The 25,786-nt window shown below is 37.1% G+C and overlaps 1 protein-coding gene and 1 pseudogene across 4 annotated transcripts in view; both read right to left on the bottom strand.

Moving 5' to 3' along the window:
• PHTF2 (putative homeodomain transcription factor 2) overlaps positions 1–25,786 on the bottom strand; it is a 126,003-nt gene that overhangs the window by 44,467 nt on the left and 55,750 nt on the right. For all 4 annotated transcript variants that reach the window (XM_060632317.3, XM_060632318.3, XM_078442535.2 and 1 more), the window contains exons 3-5: positions 11,969–12,025; positions 4,577–4,646; positions 3,852–4,010 (exon numbers count right to left, since the gene is read on the bottom strand). In XM_060632317.3, coding sequence (XP_060488300.3) covers positions 3,852–4,010; positions 4,577–4,646; positions 11,969–12,025 — 286 coding nt within the window. The remainder of the gene's footprint in view (positions 1–3,851; positions 4,011–4,576; positions 4,647–11,968; positions 12,026–25,786) is intronic.
• LOC144615635 (diamine acetyltransferase 1 pseudogene) lies at positions 12,033–13,460 on the bottom strand (annotated as a pseudogene).

Here is a 25,786-nt window from a genome sequence, read left to right as displayed (position 1 = left end):
CTCTGCCCTTCCCCTGCTTGTAGTCTCTCTCTCTCCCTCCCCCCCCCCCAATAAATAAACATTAAAAAAATTAAAAAAAAAAAAAAAAAAGAAAGAAACAAGATACCAGTAATGGACTGAATTGTACCCTCTGCCCTGTTCATATGTTGAAGCCCTAAACGGCCAAATGCATAGAGCAAAGGTTGAATGAAGTTGTAAGCGTGGAGCATTAATCCAATAGAGCTGGTATACTTCTAAGAAGAGACACCAGAGAATTTTCTCTGCTCACACACAAAAGAAAGACCATGTGAGAACAAGTGAGAAGGTAGCCATTTACAAGTCCATAAGAGAAACCTCACCAGACACCATCCTGATGGCACATTGATCTTAAGACTTCTAGCCTCTAGAACTGTGAGAAAATAAATCTCTGTCACTTAAGCCACACAGTCTGTGCTATTTTGTTATGGCAGCTCGAGCAGTACCTACAAAGAGTGCTGTAATATATACAGGAAAGACCTATAACTAAATTGGGGGGTTATGAAAGGATTCTCAAAGAAGGGGGCATCTGATACCTAATCTAACTGAGAGAACAAGAAGACGCTGCTGACCAGGTAACTATAAGGAAAAAGGGTTACCCAAGCAAAGACAGTTGTGTGTCCAAAGGCAGAGAACATTAAAAAAACAAACAAACAAAAACACCCGCAAAATGCTGAAGAAACAGCGAAGAGCTAATTTAGTCTGGTTAAACCTGGGGAAAGATTCAACAAAGGATTGACTAAAAACTTGGCTTTCACTTTGAAGGCAATGGTAACTAAAAAGAGATTTAGACCTTAAGTGGCTGGTTTGGATTTGCAATTTAAAAGGTAAATGGACAGGGCTGCCTGGGTGGTTCAGTCAGTTGAGGGTCCAACTCTTGATTTCCACTCAAGTCATGACCCCAGCGTTGTGGGATAGAGCCCCATGTCAGGCTCTCTAATGAGCATGGAGTCTGCTTAAGATTCTCTCTCTCTCTTTCTCTCTCTCTCTCTCTCTGGGGCGCAAGGGTGGCTCAGTCGGTTGAATGTCCAACATCAGCTCAGATCATTATCTCACAGTTCGTGGGTTCGGTCCCCATGTCGGGCTGTGTGTTGACCGCTCAGAGCCTGGGGCCTGCTTCAGATTCTGTGTCTCCCTCTCTCTCTGCCCCTCCCCCACTCACACTCTGTCTCTTTCTCTCTCAAAAATAAATAAAAATTAAAAAAAAAATTCTCTCTCTCTCTGCCCCTCTCCCCTGCTGGTGCTTTCTCTAGCTCTCTCTGTAAATAAATAAATAAATGAATAGAAGGTAGAAGATATAAGGGCTCTTGGCAAAAATCTGGGTGAGAAATGATATAAGCAAAAAGCATAAATGTAGTTGAGGATACACAGTTGAGATACTTATGTAACTGAAGTGAAAAACTATATGTAGTTGTACAAAACCAAGTCTGACTGCATGTGATTCTTTCTACCTTTCAGGAGCTAGGGATGGGATAGAGAATGAGGACACAACTTTTAATTCAAAAAAAATGGAGGCACAGGGGTTTCTAAGGTGCCAACAGATTTTTGAGGGTCATTAAGGGTCATATCAACACTTTGTCACTGGCTGTGTGACTTGAAGTGGGTTAAGTCACTTCTTTAAGCTTTACTAGGAGAATATTCAGTGTTTATCACTTATGAACACTTATAATGTTAAACTTTGGTTCTGAACTGAAAAAGATCTACCTCATGTCTGTTCTAACCTGTGTTTCTTATTTAACTTTGGCAAGCCAGTAAGTGAATTTCAGACACAACATGTGAACATCTAGTTACAGTGGAAACTTCCTTGCCCTCAAATAGTAGAAAGCACAATGCACAGAGATTACAATCAATGGTACTGATTACTCATTACTCTCATTAGCAATTACAGTTTCTGACTACTTTAGAATAAAGCTTTCTCCTGTAGGTAAACTAGAAAGCATTAGAAGATAGCTACATTTAGATTAAGTTCTCTTAAATCTTTTGGGGAGGACAGCAAACACAAGATGGTAACTCAATAAAAATTGGGATTACTACACCTAGAAAATAGCTGATAAAAATACAGTTAGAAGAACTATCATATAATAGCATTACTTAACAATAACAATAAAGGTCAAATTCTTGAAAGTGATTAAAAATTGCATATGAAAATCCTTGGACATGTTATTACACCCCATTGCAGGCATTCTAGGAATTTATCATAGGAAAATAATTCAAAATATAAGAAAAACTTCACAAATACATTCACTTCAGCAGTAATTCTAATAGCAAAAGACAGCAAAAAGCTTAAATGCTCAATACTGATGTAGGACAGTATATAATAATTTAAAAATATAATTATAAAGACTATGATACTTGTGATTACATAAGGCAAAAAAATACAATTGTTTATACAGAATAATCAAAACTACATAAAAAATGTTACAAAGTAAACTGAAGGGCCAGATTACAGGCAGGTTTTTAAAATTTTTTTCCTATATTTTCCAAATTTTCTTCAATTAAAATTTATCATTTCTTTAATCAGAAAAACACACAAATCTCTCTATTGATAAAAATCACAGAATCTTCATAATTTACTCTCTCTTAGGTATATATGATGTACCTTGGCTCAAAAGAAACAACTTTACCTAAATAAAAGTCTGAAGGCTTTATTGTATTTTCATTTACTTAGAAGATACTTATCTGAAAAAAAAAAAAATAAGATACTTAATCTTTTACTTAGAGTTTGTTGATGAAACGTATTTAAATAATCATTCAGGATTACTATCATGTCTTTTTAAAAAAGCAAGACATTAAAAAGACTGAAAGGGTGCCCACTGAATTAAAACCACTGCTTTTGTTACAGTGCTGGGATGCGAGTGGTGTCTTCTTCAAGCCTCCAAACACTCTATAGAGCATCACGTATTATGCCTTGTGCGCTGCTGCTCTGACTGGGCACCAGAGTGCTGCTGTGCTGGGAGGCAGCGTAATGGAGTTGTGTTAAGCCTGTGGCTTGGTAGTCAGATGGCTTAGACTCGAACCTGGATTCTACTGCCCCTGGGGACTGTGTGACTTGGGGCCCTCAGGTCCTTCGGGTCCCATCTCTATAAGCTAGGCAAACTACTGGTACCAACACTTCACCGTGCGGTTGTTAGAATTAAGTGAGACTCTGAAAAGCACTCAGAATACTGCCTGGCACACAGACTCTCAATACAGAATGAGGACAGTCTCCAAATATGGTGGTTAGAAGAAAAGAGAAACTATAGCTGATACAGGAAAAATGAACTCACATAGCTTGTATACAAAAAGACTGGTGTGGGAGTGCCTGGATGGCTGAGTTGGTTAAGAGTCTGATTCTGGATTTTGACTCAGGTCATGATCTCCCTGTTTGTGAGATTGAGCCCCGTGTGGTGATCTGGGCTGACAGCATGGAGTCTGCTTGGGATTCTCTGTCTTCCTCTCTCTTTGCCCCTCCCCCACTGTGTGCCCACATGCACACACACTCTCCCTCTCTCAAAATAAATAAACTTAAGAAAAAAAAAAAGACTGGTGTGGTAGGTACATGTGATATGTATGTGCATTTTGAAGAAACTTTCTAATTGTTAAATTACTCTCAATTTGTGTTTTTCTTTAGCCATTTGCAAATTCAAGTTTTCATAAAAATTATAATGGAACATAACTGTTTTCTCAAACATTTTTAACACCAAACCAGCTGTGTCTTATTAAATGAAATATCACAACAAATGTGTATCTTCATACTCCATATAATTAGTATATGTTTTCTCAAAATCCTTAGTAAGCCTAAAAACATAACATTCTGAAAGTTAAAAGCAAAATGAATTTCTATCACTTAACTATACCTTGAAGAAGATAAAGGACAAGAAGCCAGAAAAAGATGACTTTTGATGTTACTTGTAACCACCACCGGAAGAAAAAGGGAAAAAACACAACTCGAACAATTCCCTTTCTAGTCAGAGAAGTCCAAGGACTTTCAGGTTTTGCCTTAGCAAATGCAGACCCTGAAAAAAGTCAAATAAAATGACAAAATACATGCATCATTCTTTAATTTCCTTAGAGAAAATATTTCAACATTTGAAGGACAGAGAAAACCATGTATAATTTTAGTTTGCACTATACTATGAGTGAGAAATGCCCAATTTTGGGTGGTAGGCACTTTTAAAAACATTCTTAGTGCTATCTTATTAACTTAGGTACTCTGAAAGAAACCATTTTAACTGAAATAACAGCAGAATTTCTCCCAGATATTTTATAAATACAAGACAATGTTCAAAGGTCAGTTCCAATTAGAAATTAAAAATTACCACTTAAATTTTTATAAACAAGCCATATAGTTGGCTAGGCAAACACAAGCTGCTTTTCTTTTATTTCTTGGACTGATCTTTAGTGGGGAGAAAGACTAGTCAATGGTATTTAAATACTTCCACTATGTCTTTCTTGTACTATTCCCACCTTCATTTCGGCTCACATTTCTTTTATCTCTACATATATATTTAACCCACTTTGAATAATGTTTCTTCAGGGTCAATTTCTAATTGCATTAAGCTGTTATTTATTCAAGACTCACCTCTTACAAGATCAACATCTATGAGGTCTGGTTTCACATGCGCTGTTTTCTTTGGTTTATTCCTTAAACCCTATAATATATTAAAAGTAGGATTGGTAAGGGAGTAGATCTTAAAGTTCTCATCATAAGAAAAAAAAATCTTTGGAAATATGTATGGGGATGGATGTTAACTACTTATTGTGGTATCATTTCTCAATACATATATTTCTCAATATATAAAAATATTGAATCATTATGTTGTACACTTAGAATATAATCTTATATGTCAATTATACCTCAATAAAAAAGTAGAATTCAATTTACATATTTTTAAATCCAGAACAACAGAAAATAATCAAATTCTAAAGATTTCAATTAAAAAAACCCTGTAAGTAATACACTGGACAAAAATATAACACATCACATATTTGTTACAATTGGAACATAACTGTAGTATTGTAATAAATTTTATTACTTTCCAAAAGGATACATTTAGGGATGTGTGTAACATGTGAGGTCTGTTTATTACTAAAAGTAAAATTCTAAAACAAAGACTATCATAACCAGAACTCAATTTGGATGTAAAGCCTGAGACGGTCCAGGAGACTGTGTTGGCCCCAGATCTGCACAGGAGAGTATACTGGGTGGGGCTGGCTGGGAGAGCAGTGGCCCTGAAAAGCCCTCAAGGTGTGATGTTGGGGGTGTGGCTGCAGGAAGCAGAAGATCACAAAGCTGGGGACAGACAGGGATGCAGACTTCTCAGCAGATGCCAGCATGTGGGGGTGATACTAGCTGAGACCCGGAAAGGATGATGCAGATCTCAGGGTCGCCACTACGTTCACATGCCAACCACCAATGAGACCACAATGCCACCTAATCACCTTAGAACTTAGATGCCATGCCCAGGAGGAAGAGGAGGGAAAGCAGGAATCATGAATTGAATTAGTTTAAACCCAGAATTACTGAACACTAAGATTAAGTTTCTGCCATCAGTGTATGGAGCAGGAGCAGAGGCAGAGATCAAAATCACTGAAAAAAAAAAAAAATCACACTTTATAACTTAAAAAGGGATGTTAAGAATTGGAAGAGCTTAGACTAAATTCTTTAGGAGTCAAGTGCTGAAATATGACACAGTGTGTAGGTAATTTGTTTACTATTCATTCAGTTAATCAGGTAACTTTGTAATAAATTCTGTTTGGTCCTAATCCAAATAACAATGACCCGTAAGGTAATCGTTTAGTTAAGTACTGTTTGCATCTGAAACATAGAAAAGGAGACTATTTGAGCTCAGAATTAACAGAGATGTTTAAATCAAAAATGTACCCTGAAATCAAGAAGCAATTAACCTTAGAACCCCTTCGAATAGTTGTCCATGTGAAGCTGAAAACCACTGGCAGGTACAAAAACAAAAGAGTCAGGACTGAAGACACAGCCATGGTAATTTTATATATATAGTCAATCTTCATATTCATAGATTCTGTATTTGCAGATTTACCTGCTCACAGAATTTATTTGTAACCCCAAATCAATACTTGCTGTGCTTTTGCAGTCATTTGCAGACATGCACAAAGTAAGACTGGCAAAAAATTTGAGTCACCCAATGTGCACATTCCCATCTGAAGTCAAACAAGGCAACAATCTGCCTTCTTATTTCAGTTCTCATGCTGTAAATATGCATCCTTTCACAGTCTGTTTTCACAAAGTGCTGGTTTTTGCTTTTTTTATGCTTCTTGTTGGTATTTTTGTTGTTTAAAATTGCCCTCAAGCACAGTGCTGAAGTGAGTATAAGAAGGCTGAGAGGTGCCTCACTGAGAAAACATGTGCTCCATAAGCTTTGTTCGGACATGAGTCATACTGTCGTTGGCCATGAGTTCAGTGTTAGTGAATCAACAATATATATTAAATAAGATGCCTTTCAACAGAAACATACAAAAACCAAGTATAAGTACTGATTGGTTGACAAAAGAGTTGTGACTAGAGATGGAGCAACGGTCAGTATCTGCTAGTTCAGTGTTTGTGGTGACTTTACACAACTCCTGCAAATAACGAGAACTGACTCCATCTGTATTCCCATTCTAACGTCATGATCGAGTGGCTAGCAGAACTATAAATCACTCCCATTATTTTGCAAATTGGGAAAACAATTCTAACAATACACATACGGAAAAACAAAATTTCTTTAATAGAGCACTAGATGTAGAAAAAAGTTTGAGATTTAATCTTTATTAGTGCCAACAAATTTGAAAACAGTAACATACTTTGATTTACTTCTTTTACACATTATTTTCCTGATAATTTGAAAATAATCTTATTGCCAATGTTTTATGGCAAACCTGAAGCTTAATTTACTGCTATGTACCTATAATTTCTAAAGATTGTTTTAAGAACTTAAAGTCCTTTGAGTGGAACAGTAAATTATCTTGATTTCTGCAATTATGTTGTTTTTCAACAACACAAGATTCATTCTTCTTGACCTTTTTTATGTGGTTCATTTCTTATTTTATATTTTATTAAAATATTTATTTTGAGCTACATTGTAGAATCATAGCATAATTGCCAGTTTTGATAAAACTCCCCTTCAAGGTAACCTATCAGACTATTTAGTGTTAAAAAAAGAAAAACAAAGAAAAATTTCACTGATAAATCTTCTAACATTAATTATTTCAATCACAAAAATAAAAGATATTAGCACCCACAGGTGAGCATTCAAAAAATCTGATTTTAATTAAGTAGATATTTTAAGTTGGAAAAATTTTTAATTGGTTTAGAGTAGACTATATTCAAACAAAATAGCATAGCTTTCAGGTACTAACTATAATTATGGACCACCAAAAGTTTAAATGAACAAAAAATAAAAACCAAGTTAGTTTAAAATAAAAGATGTTAATAATTTTTATTAAAATTAATTAATAAGATTTTCTAGTTTACTGATCAAACTAGAAAGTAGAAACAACTAAGTATTAGAAATATAATTAATCTCTAAGAATCCAAATAATATATTCTTTATTGAATAAATACTTAAACTCTCATAGTACCTTCCTAAGGTGCAATGACACAAATTATATGAAGTTTTGAATTTTTTTAAATCTGTAAGTACACACAGATAATGTTGAGCCAAAAAGCTTAAAACAGCTGCTTAAATTTAGAAAGTACTTCTGTTCAATGATGCAGACTTCCCATGCATGGAACTATTATAATACTTAGACTCCACCAAAGGACGTAACCATCAGTTTCACTTTCCAGAAATCCTATTTAGTTTTCCCCATCCTGTTTTTCCTCTATAATGACTTTAAATAGCATGGTTCTTTTTATTGAAGTTTTGAAACTCTAGTAAGCACTAAAGCTGGGAGAAATTCCACATTAACTTTTAAATTTGGGTTAAGGTGATCAGAAAATGTAAGTTTTCAGTTATAATTTCTAAAATGTTTAAGAAAAAAATAATCTGTAACTTACAAAAAACTTTGGCAATATCAACTAAAGGTCTCAATTAAAAAAATAAACATTTCCAAAGAATTTACTTTTATGGCTTTCTTTGGTTTCTTTAGTTGCTGCTCACTGCCATGACAGAGAGACAATCGATTACAGAGGACAAACTCAACACATTCCGTACAGTGTTTTCGAAGCACCAGGTGCTTTAAATCAAATATTATATTAATACACAGCAGCTATTTCTCTACCTTCCTTAGAGTAAATGCAAAATTATTTTACACTACAAACAATTTGCCTCCACTAAAATGTTTAGCAAGAATGGAATATTTAAGACTTGTCAACAAATTGGCCCCTTTATTTAATTCAAAATAACAAGAGTAAGTTTTAATACCATTTTTAATTCTTCAATTATAAAGTACTATCTTTAAAGGGAGACATATTCCAGAAAAAAAGTTATAGTTCTTAGTCTTCTCCAAGTTCATCCTGTCAGTGCACAAAGGAATAAATAAGTAACCCTCCTTTACCCTAACCTCTGCTTAGGCATTAAAATAGTTCTAAAAATGAGGAATGCAGTTATTTGTACTGAGCAGCTTAAGAGGTTTCAAGGCATCTTACTAAACCTGTATGCTGCTCATTACTTGCTTGACTATTCCTACTTTTCCTGATAGTCTTGCCAGACTATTGTGTCATGGATCTCTTACTCTCCACTTATATCTCCCTCTTTACCTATTACATGTTGATGTTTCCCTGTGTTCTATTCTCAGCCTTTTCCTCTCATCATCCAATGGAAATCCCCTCATTCCTATAGCTGTATTATATGATATGTTATATAATACACATAGCATACATATACACATTCCTAGATATACACACATTCATACCAAGGACTCCCAAATCTCTCTCTCAAGTACCACCTGGATATTTCTAAAGCACAATTTTAAATCTGCTCCTCTTGTAATATTTCCCATCACACTCAGTGCTGCCTAAGCCAAGTTTCTAAAACATAAATTTAATCAGGCAACTTTTTCGGCTTAAAATCCTTCAATGTCTAAAAACAGATAGGGAGGCAAACCATAAGAGAGAACAAACAGGGTTGCTGGTGGGGAGGTAGGTGGGGGGGGGGATGGGTTAAATGGGTGATAGGCATTAAGGAGGGCACTTGTTGGGATGAGCACTGGGTGGGTGTTATATGTAAATGATGAATCATTAAATTCTACTCTTGAAACCACTATTACACTATGTGTTAACTAACTTGACTTTAAATTAAAAAAAGGAAATACCATATGATTCTACTTATAAATGGAATCTTAAAAAAAAAAAAAAAGAATAAAAAAGCAGAACCAGACCTATAAACGCAGAGAACAAACTAATGATTGCTGGGGTGGGGGGGGCAGGGGTAAGGAGTAGGGAGAGTTGGACAAAACAGGTAAAGAGGAAAGGGAGATACAGGCCTCCAGTATGGAATGAGTAAGTCATGGGAATAAAAAGCAGAGCATAAGGAATACAGTCAGTGCTACTGTAACAGTGACGCAATGGGACAGATGGTAGCTATACTTGTGGTGAACATAGCACAACGTATGAATTTGCCAAGTCACTAAAATACGATGCACCTTAAGTTAATGTAACAGTGCATGTCAACTATACTCAAATAAAATTTTTAAAAATCAAAGTAGCACAGCTCCAGGCATCCAAGATGCTGAAAGGAAAAAAGGCTAAGGGGAGGCTAGTTGCCCCCGCCCCCTCCTGCTGTCATGCAGAAGCAGGAGGTCAAGAAGGTGGTCAATCCCCTATGTGAGAAAAGGCCCAAGAATTTTGGCACTGGACAGGATATCCAGACCAAAAGAGACCTCATCTGCTTTGTTAAATGGCCCCACTACATCCAGCTGTAATGGCAAAGGGCCATTCTCTATAAATGTCTAAAAGTGCCTCCCACAATTAACCAGCTCTCCCGGGCCCTCGACCATCAAATAGCTGCTCAACTACTTATACTGCCCACCCCCACCCCCGACACACAACAGAGACAAAGCAAGAGAAGAAGCAGAGACTGATGCCCTAGGCTGAGAAGAAAGCTGCCAGCAAAGGTGATGTCCCCTCTAAGAGGTCGCTTGTCCTTTGAGCTGGGGTTAATACTGTCACCACCTTGGTGGAAAATAAGAAAGCTCAGCCAGTGGTGACTGCAAATCATGTGGATCCCACTGAGCTGGTTGTCTTCCTGCCTGCCCTGTGTCATCAAGAGGGGGGTTCCCTACTGCATCATCAAGGGAAAGGCCAGGCTAGGGTGTCTGGTCCATAGGAAGATCTGCACCACTGTTGCCTTCACACAGGTTAACTGGGAAGACAAAGAAGCTCTGGCTAAGCAGGTGGAAGCTATTAGGACCAGTTACAATGACAGATATGATGATGAGATCCACTATCCTGGGTCCTGGGTCCAAAGGCAGTGGCTCACACTGTCAAGTTAGAAAAGGCAAAGGCTAAAGAATTGGCCACCAAACTGGGCTAAATGTATGCTGCTGAATTTGCTGCACATCAAAGTTATAAAAAGTTCTCTTTTTAAAAAAATAATAAAATAAAATAAAATAAAATCCATCCATGTCTCCCTCACTGTATTCCAGATTATATTCAAACTTGGCAGGTAAGGCAGTCAAGCCCCTCCGTGATCTGACTCCCATTTTCCTTTCTAGTTTCGTGCCTAACCGTTCCAATTTCCTTCCTCCATCCACCCTATTATCAACCAAGCTCTTGAGGATTCCTCAGTCAGTCATGTTCCTTCCTTCTTGCATATTTATTTTCATATGCTCTCCATTCTGTCTGGAATGTTTTCCTCATTCTCCCTAACGTCTGTCAAACTCGGCTCATGAGTCACTTCCTCTATGCAGTCTTTCTTAACCTCCCCGGGGATGCCTCCCCCTGCGCTCCCCATCACAGACCTACACCTCCCTTGCCTAACTGAACTGATCACATTTGTAATTATGTATCTTACTACAAAAATAAAATCCATTCCATCTTTTTGTCCCCATGATTTAATCCTATATTTAACATACTAGGTGTTTACACCAACTTTAATTCTTCATGAAAAGTTTAAAGATTAAAAATGACCAATGGCAAAGAACCTTGCCCTTTATCATAGATGACTAAATTGTCTAAACACTGAGATTTTTTTTAAGTAACTATTAAAACTGGTTTCCAGTCTAATATACATCTTTCTATACAAGATAGAAAATGTCAAGCAGCTAAAGTAACATTCTCTGGGCTCAGATTAAATTTAGCTCGTGCAGGAACACACAGATTAGTATTATCTATGCAAATGAAAAATATAAATATTATCAAAAAAGAGCAACTGCTGAGAAACAGAATAAATTTGGTTAAAAAATAGTTTTCATGCTAGCAAGGAGCCTATGACAATGTCTTATCAGCATAAGTGATTACATGAAAACCACCTAACACAAAAACACTTTAATTAATGCCTTATTTTCCTAAGTTCTTTTAAAAAATGACTAACTTTTCAGCGAAACTATTTGCGTCCAAGTCATTCTTGTTAGTAGCACCAAAAGCGGATCTCAATGAAGCAGAGCGGCATTTGACAGGATCACTCAGGCGGGAAAAGTCCTGAAACACTTACCAGTTTAATAAACTGTACAGAGCAATGACAGCATCAAAAGGGAGGAAAAGCAAACTAGAAGTATAAGGTGACAAGTGAAAGGGGAAGACAGACAGCTGATAAAAAAATAATCATAAGAAATTAAATTTTAAAAGAACAGAAAGATGCTAAAAAGCAAAAACAATAAATAAATAAATCATCAGAGGTAAAGACACATGATTATGCCAGCATAAGAGTTTACCTCTTTATTTAAAACTTTGGAGTTTATCTCGTTATTTAAAAGTACTTTAATTAAAAGTATATGGAAAGATATAAATTAAAATGTGGTTAATAATCAACTTATAGAACTATGTTTTAGAATATACAAAATGAAATAAACTTGTTACCTTGATTTCTCTTTGCTCAACAGATTTTTCCCATATTTGTTGATCATATGCTCCAATCTATGAAAATAAATAAAATATGACACTGCATTAAATGCTCATCGTTGGTACTCATCCAATAGGTAGAATGACTCTGCTTGCATTACAAGCAACTCAGCATTCATTCAGCACAGATGAGATTCAGCTTTGTCTCAGACTTCTGCAATCAATACTGTACTCAGTGCCTCTCAAAGTATGGTTTCAGGACCAGCAGTTTTAGCACCACCTGGGAACTTGTTGGAAATGCAAAGTCTCTGGCCTCATCCCACGGTTGCTGAATCAGTAATATGACTAATAGCACCCAACACTCTGTGTTTTAAAAATTCCTCTAGATGACTCAGACACACTACTAAAGTTTGAGAACCACTACTCTAGGGAACCTTTTTATGTTTTTATTTTATTTTTAAATCAAAGGGGAGTTTATTAAAAACAAATTAAAACAGAAACTCTTAAGTACCAGTGTGTACATTGTACACACTTAAATGACTCACAAGAATGAAGTCTTTTTCATATACATCAAGATCACACCATCTTGTTGTTTATCAAAAGATGTTCAAGGAGACTCCAAACGGCATACAAGACTACCATCTTAAACAGACCGCATTTCAAATATGCAAACTACGCCACTGGTAATAAAGCTTTGGAATGGGTGTTCATTCTATTATTTGACCACAAACAGGATAGAAAGCAAGATCAGTTGAGAATTTAATCTAAAATAGAATGGAAGCTGTCATTTTCTGCACCAGCATTCCTCACTCCTCTCCTGCCATTTTTAGCAAATACTCTTTGTCTATCTTGAAGGGTCTCCATCCCTCTTTGCTGTACAGATGAGAAGCACCTCTTCTTTTGTAGAAATTGATAGATGGTTCGTTCCATTCTGCTACCAAGAAGTGCACGCTGCTGCAGCAACATTTCATCGCAACCTGGCTTAGGTTCTTCAGAATCTGTGATCCTATGCCAAAGCCTCTGTAATCACTCATTATGAATAAGTCCTCAAGATACAACAGTGTGCCAATCCGCAGGTCATACGTAAACTAGTACATGGCAACACCAACAACGCTGCGTCCTTCCAGAAGCCGGTGCTCCTTGGGCACTTCTGCAACCAGGCAGTGGTAGAAAGGGTGCTCTCCGAAACCATCCTCTAATAGATCTTTTTCAGTTAATGCTACTTGCTCTTCCATATATTCTTATTTGGCCAGTTCCTTGATCAGCCGCAGGATGTCACTGCAGTGGGTGGCAGGGGCTGGGCAGATGACGAATTTAGCCATTCTTGTCTTTTGCTTTTCTTTCTTTTGTGGACCAGGCCCCTGTACTTGAACAGCAGGAGGAGGTGGTTCCTCATTCGTCTCCCAGGAGCGTCCCTTTCTCAGTCAGGCTGGCACCATGACCCGGCGAATCTCTGCAAGCGACGGAAAAGCTTCACCAGACTGAGACTAGCGCGGCACTGGGAATCTTTATTTTAAATAAACACAATTGCTACACCTCTAGTACCTTCAAGAAAAAACTACCAATAATAAATTCTTTATGGAGTTATTTTTAAAGAACAAAATGTCAATGTTTTACAGAATTAAAAATTCATAAACATGTAGATCACAATTACCATGTGGGTTACGGTTTAAACTGAAAAATAAAGTCTTGAAAGCAATTGAAGACACAGGGTAAACATCAAGTAGTAGAATTCCTTTTAGCTTCTATGCCCATCATTCTCAGATGCTGGAAAGTTCTCTGAAGTACACCTTCAGCGGGGCAGCATGAAGAAACCACTCTTATGGTCCATCTCAGTATTAAGAAACTAAATACTAAGAAACTAAGTTTCCCCTTAGTTCCCAATAATCAACAGGACACTGAAATGGGTCAATAACTTATAGTTTTAACTAAGGATTTTCGCTTTTAGCATTAATTGAAAATTAGAATCCTGAGAAATTAAAATTATTTCAAATAATTACAATTAAGAGACGAAATGGACACCAGAAACAGGCAGAGATATTATGAGGAAATTCAGGAGAGAGCACTTTCTGACTCACAACATCATTCTAAAAGTCCTCTTATTTACACATTAAAAAAAAATCTTGTTTCAAGGGGTGCCTGGGTGGCTCAGTCAGTTAAGTGTCTCACTCTTGATTTTGGCTCAGATCACGATCTCACATTTTGTGGGATACAGCCCCACATCAGACTCTGTGCTGATGGGGCGGAGCCTGCTTGAGATGTTCTCTCTCCCTCTCTCTCTCTGCCCCTCCCCCTGCTCGCACGCACACATGCGCACGCTCTCTCTCTGTCTGTCTCTCAAAACAAATAAACACTCAAATAAAAATCTTGTTTCAAGGAATGAGAAATCGAGAATACAGGAATGGTTTAAAGACAGACATGAAGGAGGTACAATAAAATGATTACATGATTCTGAAAAAAAAAATGATTACATGATTCTGTAAGAGCCGTTCATTTTGATTATTCTCTCTCAGACATTATCTTATTCATACTAATTTCTCTGGTCCTTTAAATCCTTTTCTCTTTTTCACTGCTTTCCTGTGACTCCTTTCTTATTTTTAAAATCACTGTGTGATATAATATACCCTGCAAATTAAAATCTTAGAACACCTAGACCAAGCCACATGGACTGAACAACTCACTTATATGTAACCGAATCTGCCATGAGTGTCTCTAAAGCAGGGTAGATAATCAGTAACCAACTGGTTGGACTTAGTGGCAGAGCTGACCTGCAGTGACCAGATGTCCTTTACCCTCTTAAATTCTGAATTCAATCAAACAATCATCTTCTTTAAAATCAGAAGAGGTAAGTATGGGGACATAGATTCCACAAGAGTAATTCTGCTCTAACTTGATAATTCAGAATGACTGGGATTAATCAAAACTTACCTTTAAAATGTGTAACTATTTCAATGGTACTGTATATTTTTTAGTGAAACAATAACAAAACTAATAAGGAATAGGCACTAATTTTTTTTTTTTTTTTTTTTTTTTTTTTTTTGGGACAGAGAGAGAGACAGAGCATGAACGGGGGAGGGTCAGAGAGAGAGGGAGACACAGAATCGGAAGCAGGCTGCAGGCTCCGAGCCATCAGCCCAGAGCCTGACGCGGGGCTCAAACTCACGGACCGCGAGATCGTGACCTGGCTGCTCCACCCAGGCGCCCCATAGGCACTAATTTGTTTTAATGATTATATTGGCAGTATTTGTTTGCATGTACAAAAGAATGTACTAAATTCTAAAGAGAATTTTAAAAAGAACTATATTTTTTATTTCAAGATGACTCAAGAATATGGACATGGAAATATATGTCCCACCATCTTAAAATCAGGAAGATAAAATAATGTATATGCAAAAGACCAAATCAGAAATACATGTTAATTGTTGGCCTAACTAGGTTTGATACAATCCCAGTACAGTACTCAGTAGCTCCAGGCTTAAAAAAGTTAGGAAAGTCTAATAAATCTTGAGGTGAAGCAGTGGCTAAAAGGCGAAAAGCTTTTTGAAGGCTGAGGCACTTGTAAATAGCATCATGTAATCCTAAAAAAAGGGCAGTGGTGGTGAGGGATATTCCTATAAAAAGGATATAAAGAGGATAAAGATGGCTTATTTTACTGGGGAGTCCATTTTTCTCCCAAAGATTTAATGGGTTAGAGGAAGAACAACTTTTACTGTAACAGAATGTGGGATCTTAAAACAAAGAACAAAAAAACTAGAGAAGCATCACTTTCAATTACAAGCAATTAAATGTCTCTCCAAGTGGAAACATCAGTTTTCCTTTGCAGTAGACATTTTTTGTTTTAAAAAATACCACCAGAATGGACCCTTTAGTTACATAAGCAAATAGACTACTTCTCTGAAAAAAATTGTGAGGGTGCTGTGAACCTAAATGCAGGTGCTTTAGATGTTCGTGGCTCTGCTTAGCAATGCATATGCCATTAACAAATTACTCTTAAATAGACATTCAGACCTAATTGCGTCTGAAAATTGCTTGGTTTTTTGGGATATGTGTGTAGCACATCAGAAGTATCGTGAAATAAGGGTGGTGACAGGATACCAGAAGGGCAGGGAAGGAATTCTCAAGACCCCTTCTGGTCTAAAGCCTCATTTAATTCCACGCTGCAATCTGTCACGATAAATCAGAACCCCAGTGGCTGAGTTCAAGCTTTTCCCCTGAAAGAAACATGATCTTATGGTCAATCATCACAGAGCAAGAAAAGAAGTGAAACTCAGACTGAAAAACAGAAGAACCATCTTCTCAAGACTTAGGGTCAGGGATGAAGAATAAGCTGCAGAGCTATGCTAACAAAATTAAAAAACAAATAATTCAATACACTTTCCAAAGGTTCTATTCTACACACAAACACTTGGCAGACTTGACTAAGTCACCTAACCTTAATAACTGTTGTTGTTGTTTCTGTATTTCTTCTACATAAAATTAAGTCACAAAGCTGAGTTCAATTATAGTTCTCTGCAAAAGATCAGGACAAAAAAATTACATTATTTTTTAAATGCCATACAAAAAGTTAAAGGAATCTCAGCAGTAGCATTTGTCCAACAGAAAAGAAATTTAATCAGATAATATGTTCTTAAAAAAAAAAAAAGATAATATGTTTTCCCACTGAGAGAAGAATGTTATGTAATATTTTGGCTACTTCCAAATTTCAGTTACTTCCTTTCTGTTCTCCCCTGCCCTCCACTGTTTGGATGTTTAGAAAAGTGCCCCATATTCTATGGAAACAAAGGGATATACATACAAATAATGCTTTGTTGGTAAACAGACCAACCTTCTGTAAGGTACCTTACAAAATACCAACGTAATTAATGTATGAGTAGTTATATGGCTTTCAAACAATATTCTTCATAACCAACCATCTATTTCAAGGAGGCAAAAACACTTTCTCTCAAATTATGAGAGACTACGTTGAAATCCTGATTTACATTTGATGTGCAGGCAACCATTAAGAAAGTTCATTATCTGGTGCCTGGCTATGATAAGCAATTTTATTAACACTCTGGTTATTACTCCCACAGATTCCATGAACACCTAGGCCTCCGGTGTACTCTTACCCAACCAGAGCTGACCTACAGTTAGCTTTTTTCTCACCTGGTTCCAGACCAAACACTTTGCCCTCTACAAATCATTCTGTATCTGTAACATTCTATATCTGTAACATTCTGTGTCTGTAACAACAGGTCTGGCAATCCTGTATTGATTTGTTACAATACTTCCCATGACAGTAAGGGGAGCTCTAAACTTTCTTCCTACAGGCTTTAATTCCTAATTACTGTGAGCATTACCTCTCCTGGCAGAACATATAGCTAACCACTCCAATTACTAAGATTGAAGTCATAAGATGCAAATGTCTTCATTTCCTGTCTTCTCCATCTCTAGTATCCGTGTTCTCATCTATTACTTCTAGTATTATTTTCTTTCCTCCTATTTTGATAAACTTTGAGCCTTTACAGAGGTTGATTAAAAAAGAAGAAATTGAGATACTAGAGTAATATCAAGTGAATTAAAATTGAATCAAATGAATACTATATATACTTTCTGACCTACAGAAGACTATCATAAAATGAAAATGTAGGGTGCCTGGGTGGCTCAGTCAGTTAAGCGTCTGACTTCAATTCAGGTCATGATCTCACGGTTTGTGGGTTCGAGCCCTGCGTTGGGCTCTGTGCTGACAGCTCAGAGCCTGGAGCCTACTTTGAATTCTGAATCTCCCTCTCTCTCTCCCCCTCCCCTGCTCATGTTCTCTCTCTCTCTGTCTCTCAAAAATAAATAAATGTTAAAAAAAAATTTAAAAAGAAAATAAAAAGAAAATGTACATGTTATAAATCTGAAACTAATGTGGCTAATGTTACATTAAGTATATCCCTAAATATATATAGTAGATATTTAGAAAGATACATGAAAGCCATTATTAATAGAGATTATCTAAAAGAAGTATAGGAGAATACTTTTATTTTTTTCTTTACATCATATTCCCCCTCATAATAGATATGTACTACTTTTGTAAAGTAAGATTCTAACCCAAAGTAATTTGAAGTAACTAAGAAATTAATGTTTCTACCACTAAATAGTATGTTTACAGGGAATCACCTACCTCTACCTATCATCAATCTAATTTTTTATCGTCCTGTACACTGAAACAAAACAAAATGGAGAAGGAGAAAAAGAGGGGAGGACAATGAGGGGAAGTCAGGGATAGACAGGGATAAGGAAGGGGAGGATTGGTGGGTGGAGAAAAAGAGTATCTTTGTCTAGGTGTCTGCCAGAATCAGCTCTGGCTTCTAAGGGAAAAAAAAATTGTAATGAATATGATGGTATCAAGAGTACAAATGTTAAAACCTAGATGATGATGAAATGGGAAACACACATCACTAAGGAATTCTAGAAAAGAAATGTTTGAAAAACAATTTGAAAAGCTACTCTTAGGTGATCTGATTACCCCTTAGGTCATCACATTCAGAATGGCAGTGGCTCAAATATCAAGAGACTAAAGAGAAGGTGTCTTGCTTCAAAAAGGTAGTTACCAATAGTTTAATTAGATTAAGTGCTTAGATAAAAGATTTAGAGTTAACAAATAGACATAAGCAGGGCAAATGGAGGCCCAGATTTGCACACATATTTTAAGCACCTCCTTTCCTTAGAAAATGAACAGATACACCATAATACTATATATCAAAGTCCTACTTTTTCCTACTTCTATCATGCTCAGTTTCGGTTTTTGGAATCTCATTTCAAAAACTCTGAAAAGCAACCTATTAATTCTCACAAACATCAAATTTAATTCAAAAAGTTAACACAGAACCCAAATCCCTTCTGAGTTTGGTCCACTCAATAAACTTAATCAGAGGCCAATCATGTGCCAGGACAAATGAACCTTTGATAGCAAAAGTGTGTGTGCGTGTGTGTGTGTGTGTGTGTGTGTGTGTGTGTGTTAATATATGAAATTTATTGTCAAATTGGTTTCCATACAACACCCAGTGCTCATCCTAAAAGAAGCCCTCCTCAATGCCCATCACCAACCCTTCCCTCCCTCCCACCCACCCCCACCATCAACCCTCAGTTTGTTCTCAGTTTTTAAGAGTCTCTTATGCTTTGGCTCTCTCCCACTCTAACCTCATTTTTTTTTCCCTTCCCCTCCCCCATGGGTTTCTGTTAAGTTTCTCAGGATCCACATAAGAGTGACAACATATGGTATCTGTCTTTCTCTGTATGGCTTATTTTACTTAGCATCACACTCTCCAGTTCCATCCACGTTGCTACAAATGGCCATATTTCATTCTTTCTCATTGCCACGTAGTACTCCATTGTGTGTGTGTGTGTGTGTGTGTGTGTGTGTGTGTGTGTGTGTTAAGAACATGACAAGGATACCCTCAGGGCAAGAAGCTAAAGAATCTCTTGAGACCACTTCTCAAAAAGAAAATAAAAGGAAAGATGCCTGTGACCTTCGTGATTCTTTCCATCTCTATACTGATAGTAAATATATTCTAGTTTTTTCTGTGACTATATTTTTGTACATACATCATCAACTAGAAGACCCAAATAGGTAAAGGTCATGTTGCTTTTATACCTACAAGTCTCATATTTTAATAGGGATTTATTTTTTTTTTTAATGTTTACTTATTTAGAGAGAGAGAGAGAGAGAGGAAGAGAGAGAGAGCAGGGGAGGGGGAGAGAGAGAGAAGAGGAGAGGAGAGGAGAGGAGAGGAGAGGAGAGGAGAGGAGAGAAGAGAAGAGAAGAGAAGAGAAGAGAAGAGAAGAGAAGAGAATCCCAAGCAGACTCCTTGCCATGAGCATGGAGCCTGACCCAGGACTTGATCTAACAAACCATGAGATCATGACCTGAACTGAAATCAAGAGTCAGACACTTAACGAACTGAGCTATTCAGGTGCCCCAATAGTGATTTAAATAGCTACACAACCAAAGATAATTTTTACCTTTGAGTCTTTTTTTTTTAATAAAAACAAAATTATCAATCAGAAAATACCCTTTGTTATATTTGGAGTGTTTGTTTTTAATCCTTTGTTCTCTCACTGCCTTAGCTGATTGACTTTTAATGTTTGCTGACAGGAGTAGCAAGGACCCCAGACTGTGCACCAGAAGTGGGTTATCATCCTGCCTCCACCATGACAAGTCTTATGGTCTTGGCAAGTTTCTTGACCTCTGAACATCTGTAAAATGGGGACAACAAAACATACTTCACAGAACTAGAATGTAAAAAGAGTGTCTGGTATATAGTTGGTGCTCCTTAAATATTAGTTCTTTCCTTTCTTGGTAAATCAATTTCTCTAGGCTTCAATATCTCATTTTTAAATTGATAAAGTGGAACTATACTTAAATTAATTTATAACAATATTTATATTCACTAATGAGGATTTGGATGGCCATAATTTTTTAATGTATGAGTATGTGGGGAGAAAAGACTCATTACAACTATGAAAAAAGAAAGAACCAATAAAAGTAGCTATAAATGCCTGGGCAAAAGGAACAAAGAATAAAGCAGAAATAAGCTGTGGAGATAAATGTCATTTTGACAATTAAAAAGTCAATGTTACACTTTTTAAAGAATTGTTTACAACTTATAAATTAAAACAGGGCTGTCAACACTCACAATCTAATCTGCCCAGATATCTAAACTATATATAACTTGCATTTTCATAAATTTGGTAAAAAATAAATTGAAGCATTGAGCAATATAACAAAATTAAAGTTACTATGGACATTCTGAAATTAGACTTAATACTTCTGTTCATATCACTAAACCATACTAACAAAACGATTAGGGCCACTTCCATCAGAATTGTTGATTAACCTTGAGATAAATCCATACCTGGTATTAGTAGAAACTGATTTTTTAGACTTCTTATAACTTTTAATTTCCAAGTATAGCTTTCAGGGCTTATCAAATAGGTTTTCACCGTTCTTTGATCATAACTACTGACTTTCAAACAAATTTCTTTACTGAATGCCTGGCAATATCTCTCTCTCTCTCTCTCTCTTTTTTTAATGTTTATTTATTGTTGACGGAGAGAGAGAGAGAGAGAGAGAGAGCGCGCGCGCGCGCGCGCGCGCGCGCGCGCGAGTGGGGGAGGGGCAGAGACAGAGGGAGACACAGAATGTGAAGCAGGCTCCAGGCTTTGAATTGTCAGCACAGAGCCCAACACAGGGCTCAAACCCAGGAACTGTGAGATTATGACCTGAGCTGAAATTGGACACTCAACCAACTGAGCCACCCAGACGCCCCTATCTCTGAGTCTTTATAACTGCTCCTGAAGAACCTTGTTTCTAATCTACTATATTGCGCAGCAATTCCCATTACTTCTCCATTTTCGTGCTCTCTTGTTCTAGTCTCTTATTTCTTCACAATGTCCTATTTTTTTAATGTTTATTTTTAAGAGAGAGAGAGCGCACACATGCCAGTCGGGGAGGGTCAGAGAGAGAGCTGTCAGCACAGAGCCTGATGCAGGGCTAGAACTCACAAAAAGTGAGATTATGAGCTGAGCTGAAGTTGGACGTTTAACTGACTGAGCCACCCAGGTGCCCCCACAATGTCCTATTTTAATCAAGATACTGCCAATGTTTCTGATTGCCCACTGCATGCGTGCACATGCACTGCCCCCCCCCCCCCCCGCCCCCAATACCTAGAGAGGTCAGACACTCAGGTGACTTTAATAATGAGGAAATATGAGGAAGTTGAATCATTTAATTACACAATATGAACTATGAATGAGGATGATGTCAGACAAAAAGGTGTGGTCTGAGGATATGGAAAGAGCTAGTAACCCTTCCAAATGTAAAACAAGTACCAAATTTTTTACCAAATCTTTAATTCTTCTGAATCAACCTTTTCTTAGAGCTCTAAAAAACATGAAAAGCCAAATCACAGAAGTCTTTAAATCCAATCATTAAAATATTTCACCACAATTCTAGTGTTATTTGGGAAAGGGAAGACATGGGTAAGTATTCAGAGTTAAGATATCTTAATTGGGGAAAGAATTCTAAATCATGGAATAAATATGAATAATTATAAGCAAAGAGTTTCTTTGTAACCTTTGCTTCAACTGTCCTTTATTTCTTCTGCTATTAGTTATTAGCAGAATCATATAATTAATAGTTTAAGTACAGTAAAGAAAAGCTGCTTGAGTAGAAAAGCAAATAAAAAAATAAAACTTTTAAAAAGATTAAAATCTTTGGTGGGGGGGAGAATACAACTTTTCAAGAAAGAAAACAGATTTCTAGAATCCAATCAATTATGAAATACATTTCTAGGTAGCCTCTGACATTCAGACGTAAACATCAAAGTCTGAAAACACATTCTCATCTGGAGATGCTAGAATCTAGGTAATTAGCAAAGATTCTATTCATTATAATAGTAGTTAAAGCTATTTAAAATCTTCCCACATATTTTGTCAATTTATGCATCATCTTAAAATCACACCCTTTCCTGCATTAACCCTAAGAATAGTGTATTACAGGCCACATACATATAATCAAATCATGACCAATTTCCTATTGCCTAGGGAAAACCAGTTAATGATACAGTAAAACACTGACTCAAGTTTAGAAAAAATGTCTTTAAGAGTGTTCATTAATTCAACAAAAAGAAATGATTATAGTAGAACTTGCCTCGAAGAAGTTACAAATCCAAAGAAAAATACTCAGAGAATTAGTTATAATTCAAAGCAGAATCAAGTAAGTACTATTGTACTATACACAAATGAGAGACAGTCTGAAAAATAGCAGTATTTGTAAGGTAAAATGTACAACAGGAAACTTACGGGATGGGTAACTCAGTCAGTTAAGCTTTCAACTCTTGATTTTGGTTCAGGTCATGATCTCATGGCAGGGAGATAGAGCCCCACAAAAGATTCCGTGTGGGATGTGAAGCCTGCTTAAAATGTTCTCTCTCTCTCTTTCTCCCTCTCCCATGTTTAAAAAAATTGGGGGCAGGGGTGCCTGGGTGGCTCAGTTGGTTAAACATCTGACTCTCAATTTCAACACAAGTCATGATCTCACTCCCCAAGCATGGAGCCTGCTTAGGATTCTCTCTCTCCTCTCTCTCTGCCCCTCACCCTGCTTGCACACTCTCTCTCTCTCAAAATAAATAAACATTTAAAAAGGAAATAAAAGAATAGCAAAGAGAAGAAAAAGAATAAAAAAAAAAAAACACTGTTGGGAGCTATAAACCTACTAGGAATTATGGCTAGAGTCAGTATAAAATCTGAGCTAGAGTTGGGAAGGTATAAAATCCAGAACTCAGGGGGCACCTGGGTGGCTCAGTCAGTTAAGTGTCCGACTTTGGCTCAGGTCATGATCTCACAGTTTGTGAGTTTGAGCCCCGAGTGGGGCGCTATGCTAACAGCTCAGAGCCTGGAGCCTGCTTCAGATTCTATGTTTCCCTCTGTCTCTGCCCCTCCCCTGCCCATGCTTTGTCTCTGTCTCTCTCTCTCTCTCTCAAAAATAAATAAATATTAAAAAAATAATAAAAATAAACTAAAAATAAAATCCAGAATTCAGCAGCAAAACCTAGGTGTTGGGACAATTTATCGCTAATAATAATCTAGGGAAACAGAATGGCTTAAGGAGATCAATAACAAAATATTAAGAAAGATAAATATCCAGCTGGGGGGTAGACGTATCAAAGTCAGGTAAGGAGATTTAGAAAAATTAGTCAGGCAAGAAGAAAAGTGGGACAATACACTATAATAAAAGCCAAAAGAGGAAAGAGTTTCAAGAAAGAAGGTAAAATAAGAAGAGCTGAAAATATTGAAATGTTCTGAGGTGGTTAGGCAGTTAAACATGTTCATCTCAAATAATCTTGATCTCATTTAAATAGTAGGCAAAGTCATTAGCCAAGATATAGAAGCTTGGAGTTTGGAAAATGGGGGTCAATAAAAAGGTAAACAGCAATCATTCCTTTTACCACCAAGACTCAACACTCCAGGATCAGGAGGGGAAGAATTAAACACACGTATGCACACCCTGCCACCAAATACCTACAGTACGCCAGGCATGATGCTATCACCTGGCAACACCCCTCAGTAAGTCTTCAAACGGTATAGCATCATTTCCCTTTCCCCATGCCTTTCCTGAACAATTCAGTGTCAACATCATTAAATAGGGCGAGCCCAAAGCCAGGTCTAACACATAGGTGTGGCTAGGTGTGGGGTACCAGCCCAAGTGGGGTGTAGAGCAGGGGCTTTGTGGTGTCAGGGAACTCAGAGCCTGAGCAGGGTCATGAAGATGACCATATTTTGGGGTTACCCAGCACAGACAGGGTGTTAAAACCCATGCAGGGTGAGGAAGATCCTCACTTGGAGAACATCTATCCTAATGTGGGGTGTCAGAGCCCAAGAAAGATAAAGAGGTCTACAATAAAAAGTTTGAATGGGATGAGAAAGGTATCCATATACAGAATGAGATGGCAGCTACAATGGGAGACTGGTTACATATGTGGAGACTGAGGGCTCAATAGACTGAAAATGTTCACTGTGTTTATTCAGAAATCTCTACCTATAAACCTATTAAAGAAATAAGAGAGGAGTACCTGGGTGGCTCAGTCAGTTGAGCATCTGACTCTTGGTTTCGGCTCAGGTCATGATCTCAGGGTTTGTGAGTTTGAGCCCTACATCAGGCTCAGCGCTGCTGGTGTGGAGCCTGCTCGGGATTCTCCCTGTCTCCCTCTCTGTCTGCCCTTCCCCTGTTCTCTCTCTCTCTCTCTCAAAAATAAATGAATAAACTTAAAAAAAAAACACCTTTAAAAAAAAGGAAATAAGAGTTTACTTTTTAAAATTTTAAAAAAACGTTTGTTTATTTTTGAGAGAAAGAAGAGACAGAGCACAAGTGGGGGAGGGGCAGTGAAAGAGAGAGAGACAGAATCCAAAGCAAGCTCTCCAAGCTGTCAGCACAGAGCCTGATGTGGGGCTCAAACTCACGAACTGTGAGATCAGGACCTGAGCTGAAGCCAGACGCTCAATCAACTGAGACACCCAGGCGTCCCAGTAAGAGATTATCTCAACGACGTGAATGCTATATGTAGTCAGGGGAAAGGCTTAAAAAATAAATTACGGCATATTTATACAATAGAATATTATGCTCATTAAAATTATGTTTTAAAGGTTATTCAGGGGCACCTGGGTGGCTCAGTCAGTTAAGCATCTGACTATTGATTTTGGCTCAGGCCAGGATTTCACGGTTCGTGAGTTCTCACTGCGCTGACAGTGTGGGGAACCTGCTTGGGATTCTTTCTCTCTCCCTTTCTGTCCATCCCCCAATCACATGTGTACTCTCTCTTTCGCTCGCTCTCTCTCTCAAAATAAATAAATAAACTTTAAAAAGTAAAAGGATATTCAGTAATGTGAGAAAATACTTTTGGTATGTTACATGAAAACAGGATAATAGAAAAACTAGATACAATATGATCCTAATATTGTTGGGGGAAATTTCACAAGGTTAACAGTAGGGCAATTGTGTGATTTTACTATGTTTACCTGCATTTTCCAATTTTCCTATGATAGACATGTATAACTTTTAAATCATAATAAAATCTCATTTAAAAACATCAAGAGAAAATGAAAGCTAATCACAGTAATAACAACTGTTAGGCACTGGACTAGATGCTCTTGAACACATTTTCTCATGGAAAAATACTGTTAAGAGGGGCAAGTTGTTAAGAAAGGAATTGCCACTGCACAAAATCAATTTAATTAAGTCTCACTGTGAAAATAAATAAGGTTTTTCCTATGAGTTACAGAATGGAAATTTCACTTAATAAGTTCTACCTT

This window comes from Panthera onca, chromosome A2 (genome assembly GCF_046562875.1).
Source record: "Panthera onca isolate mPanOnc1 chromosome A2, mPanOnc1 haplotype 2, whole genome shotgun sequence".
In the NCBI taxonomy this organism is placed as follows: domain Eukaryota; kingdom Metazoa; phylum Chordata; class Mammalia; order Carnivora; family Felidae; genus Panthera; species Panthera onca.
Note: the sequence above shows the minus strand (reverse complement) of the source record. Positions and strands in the feature narration are given on the sequence as shown.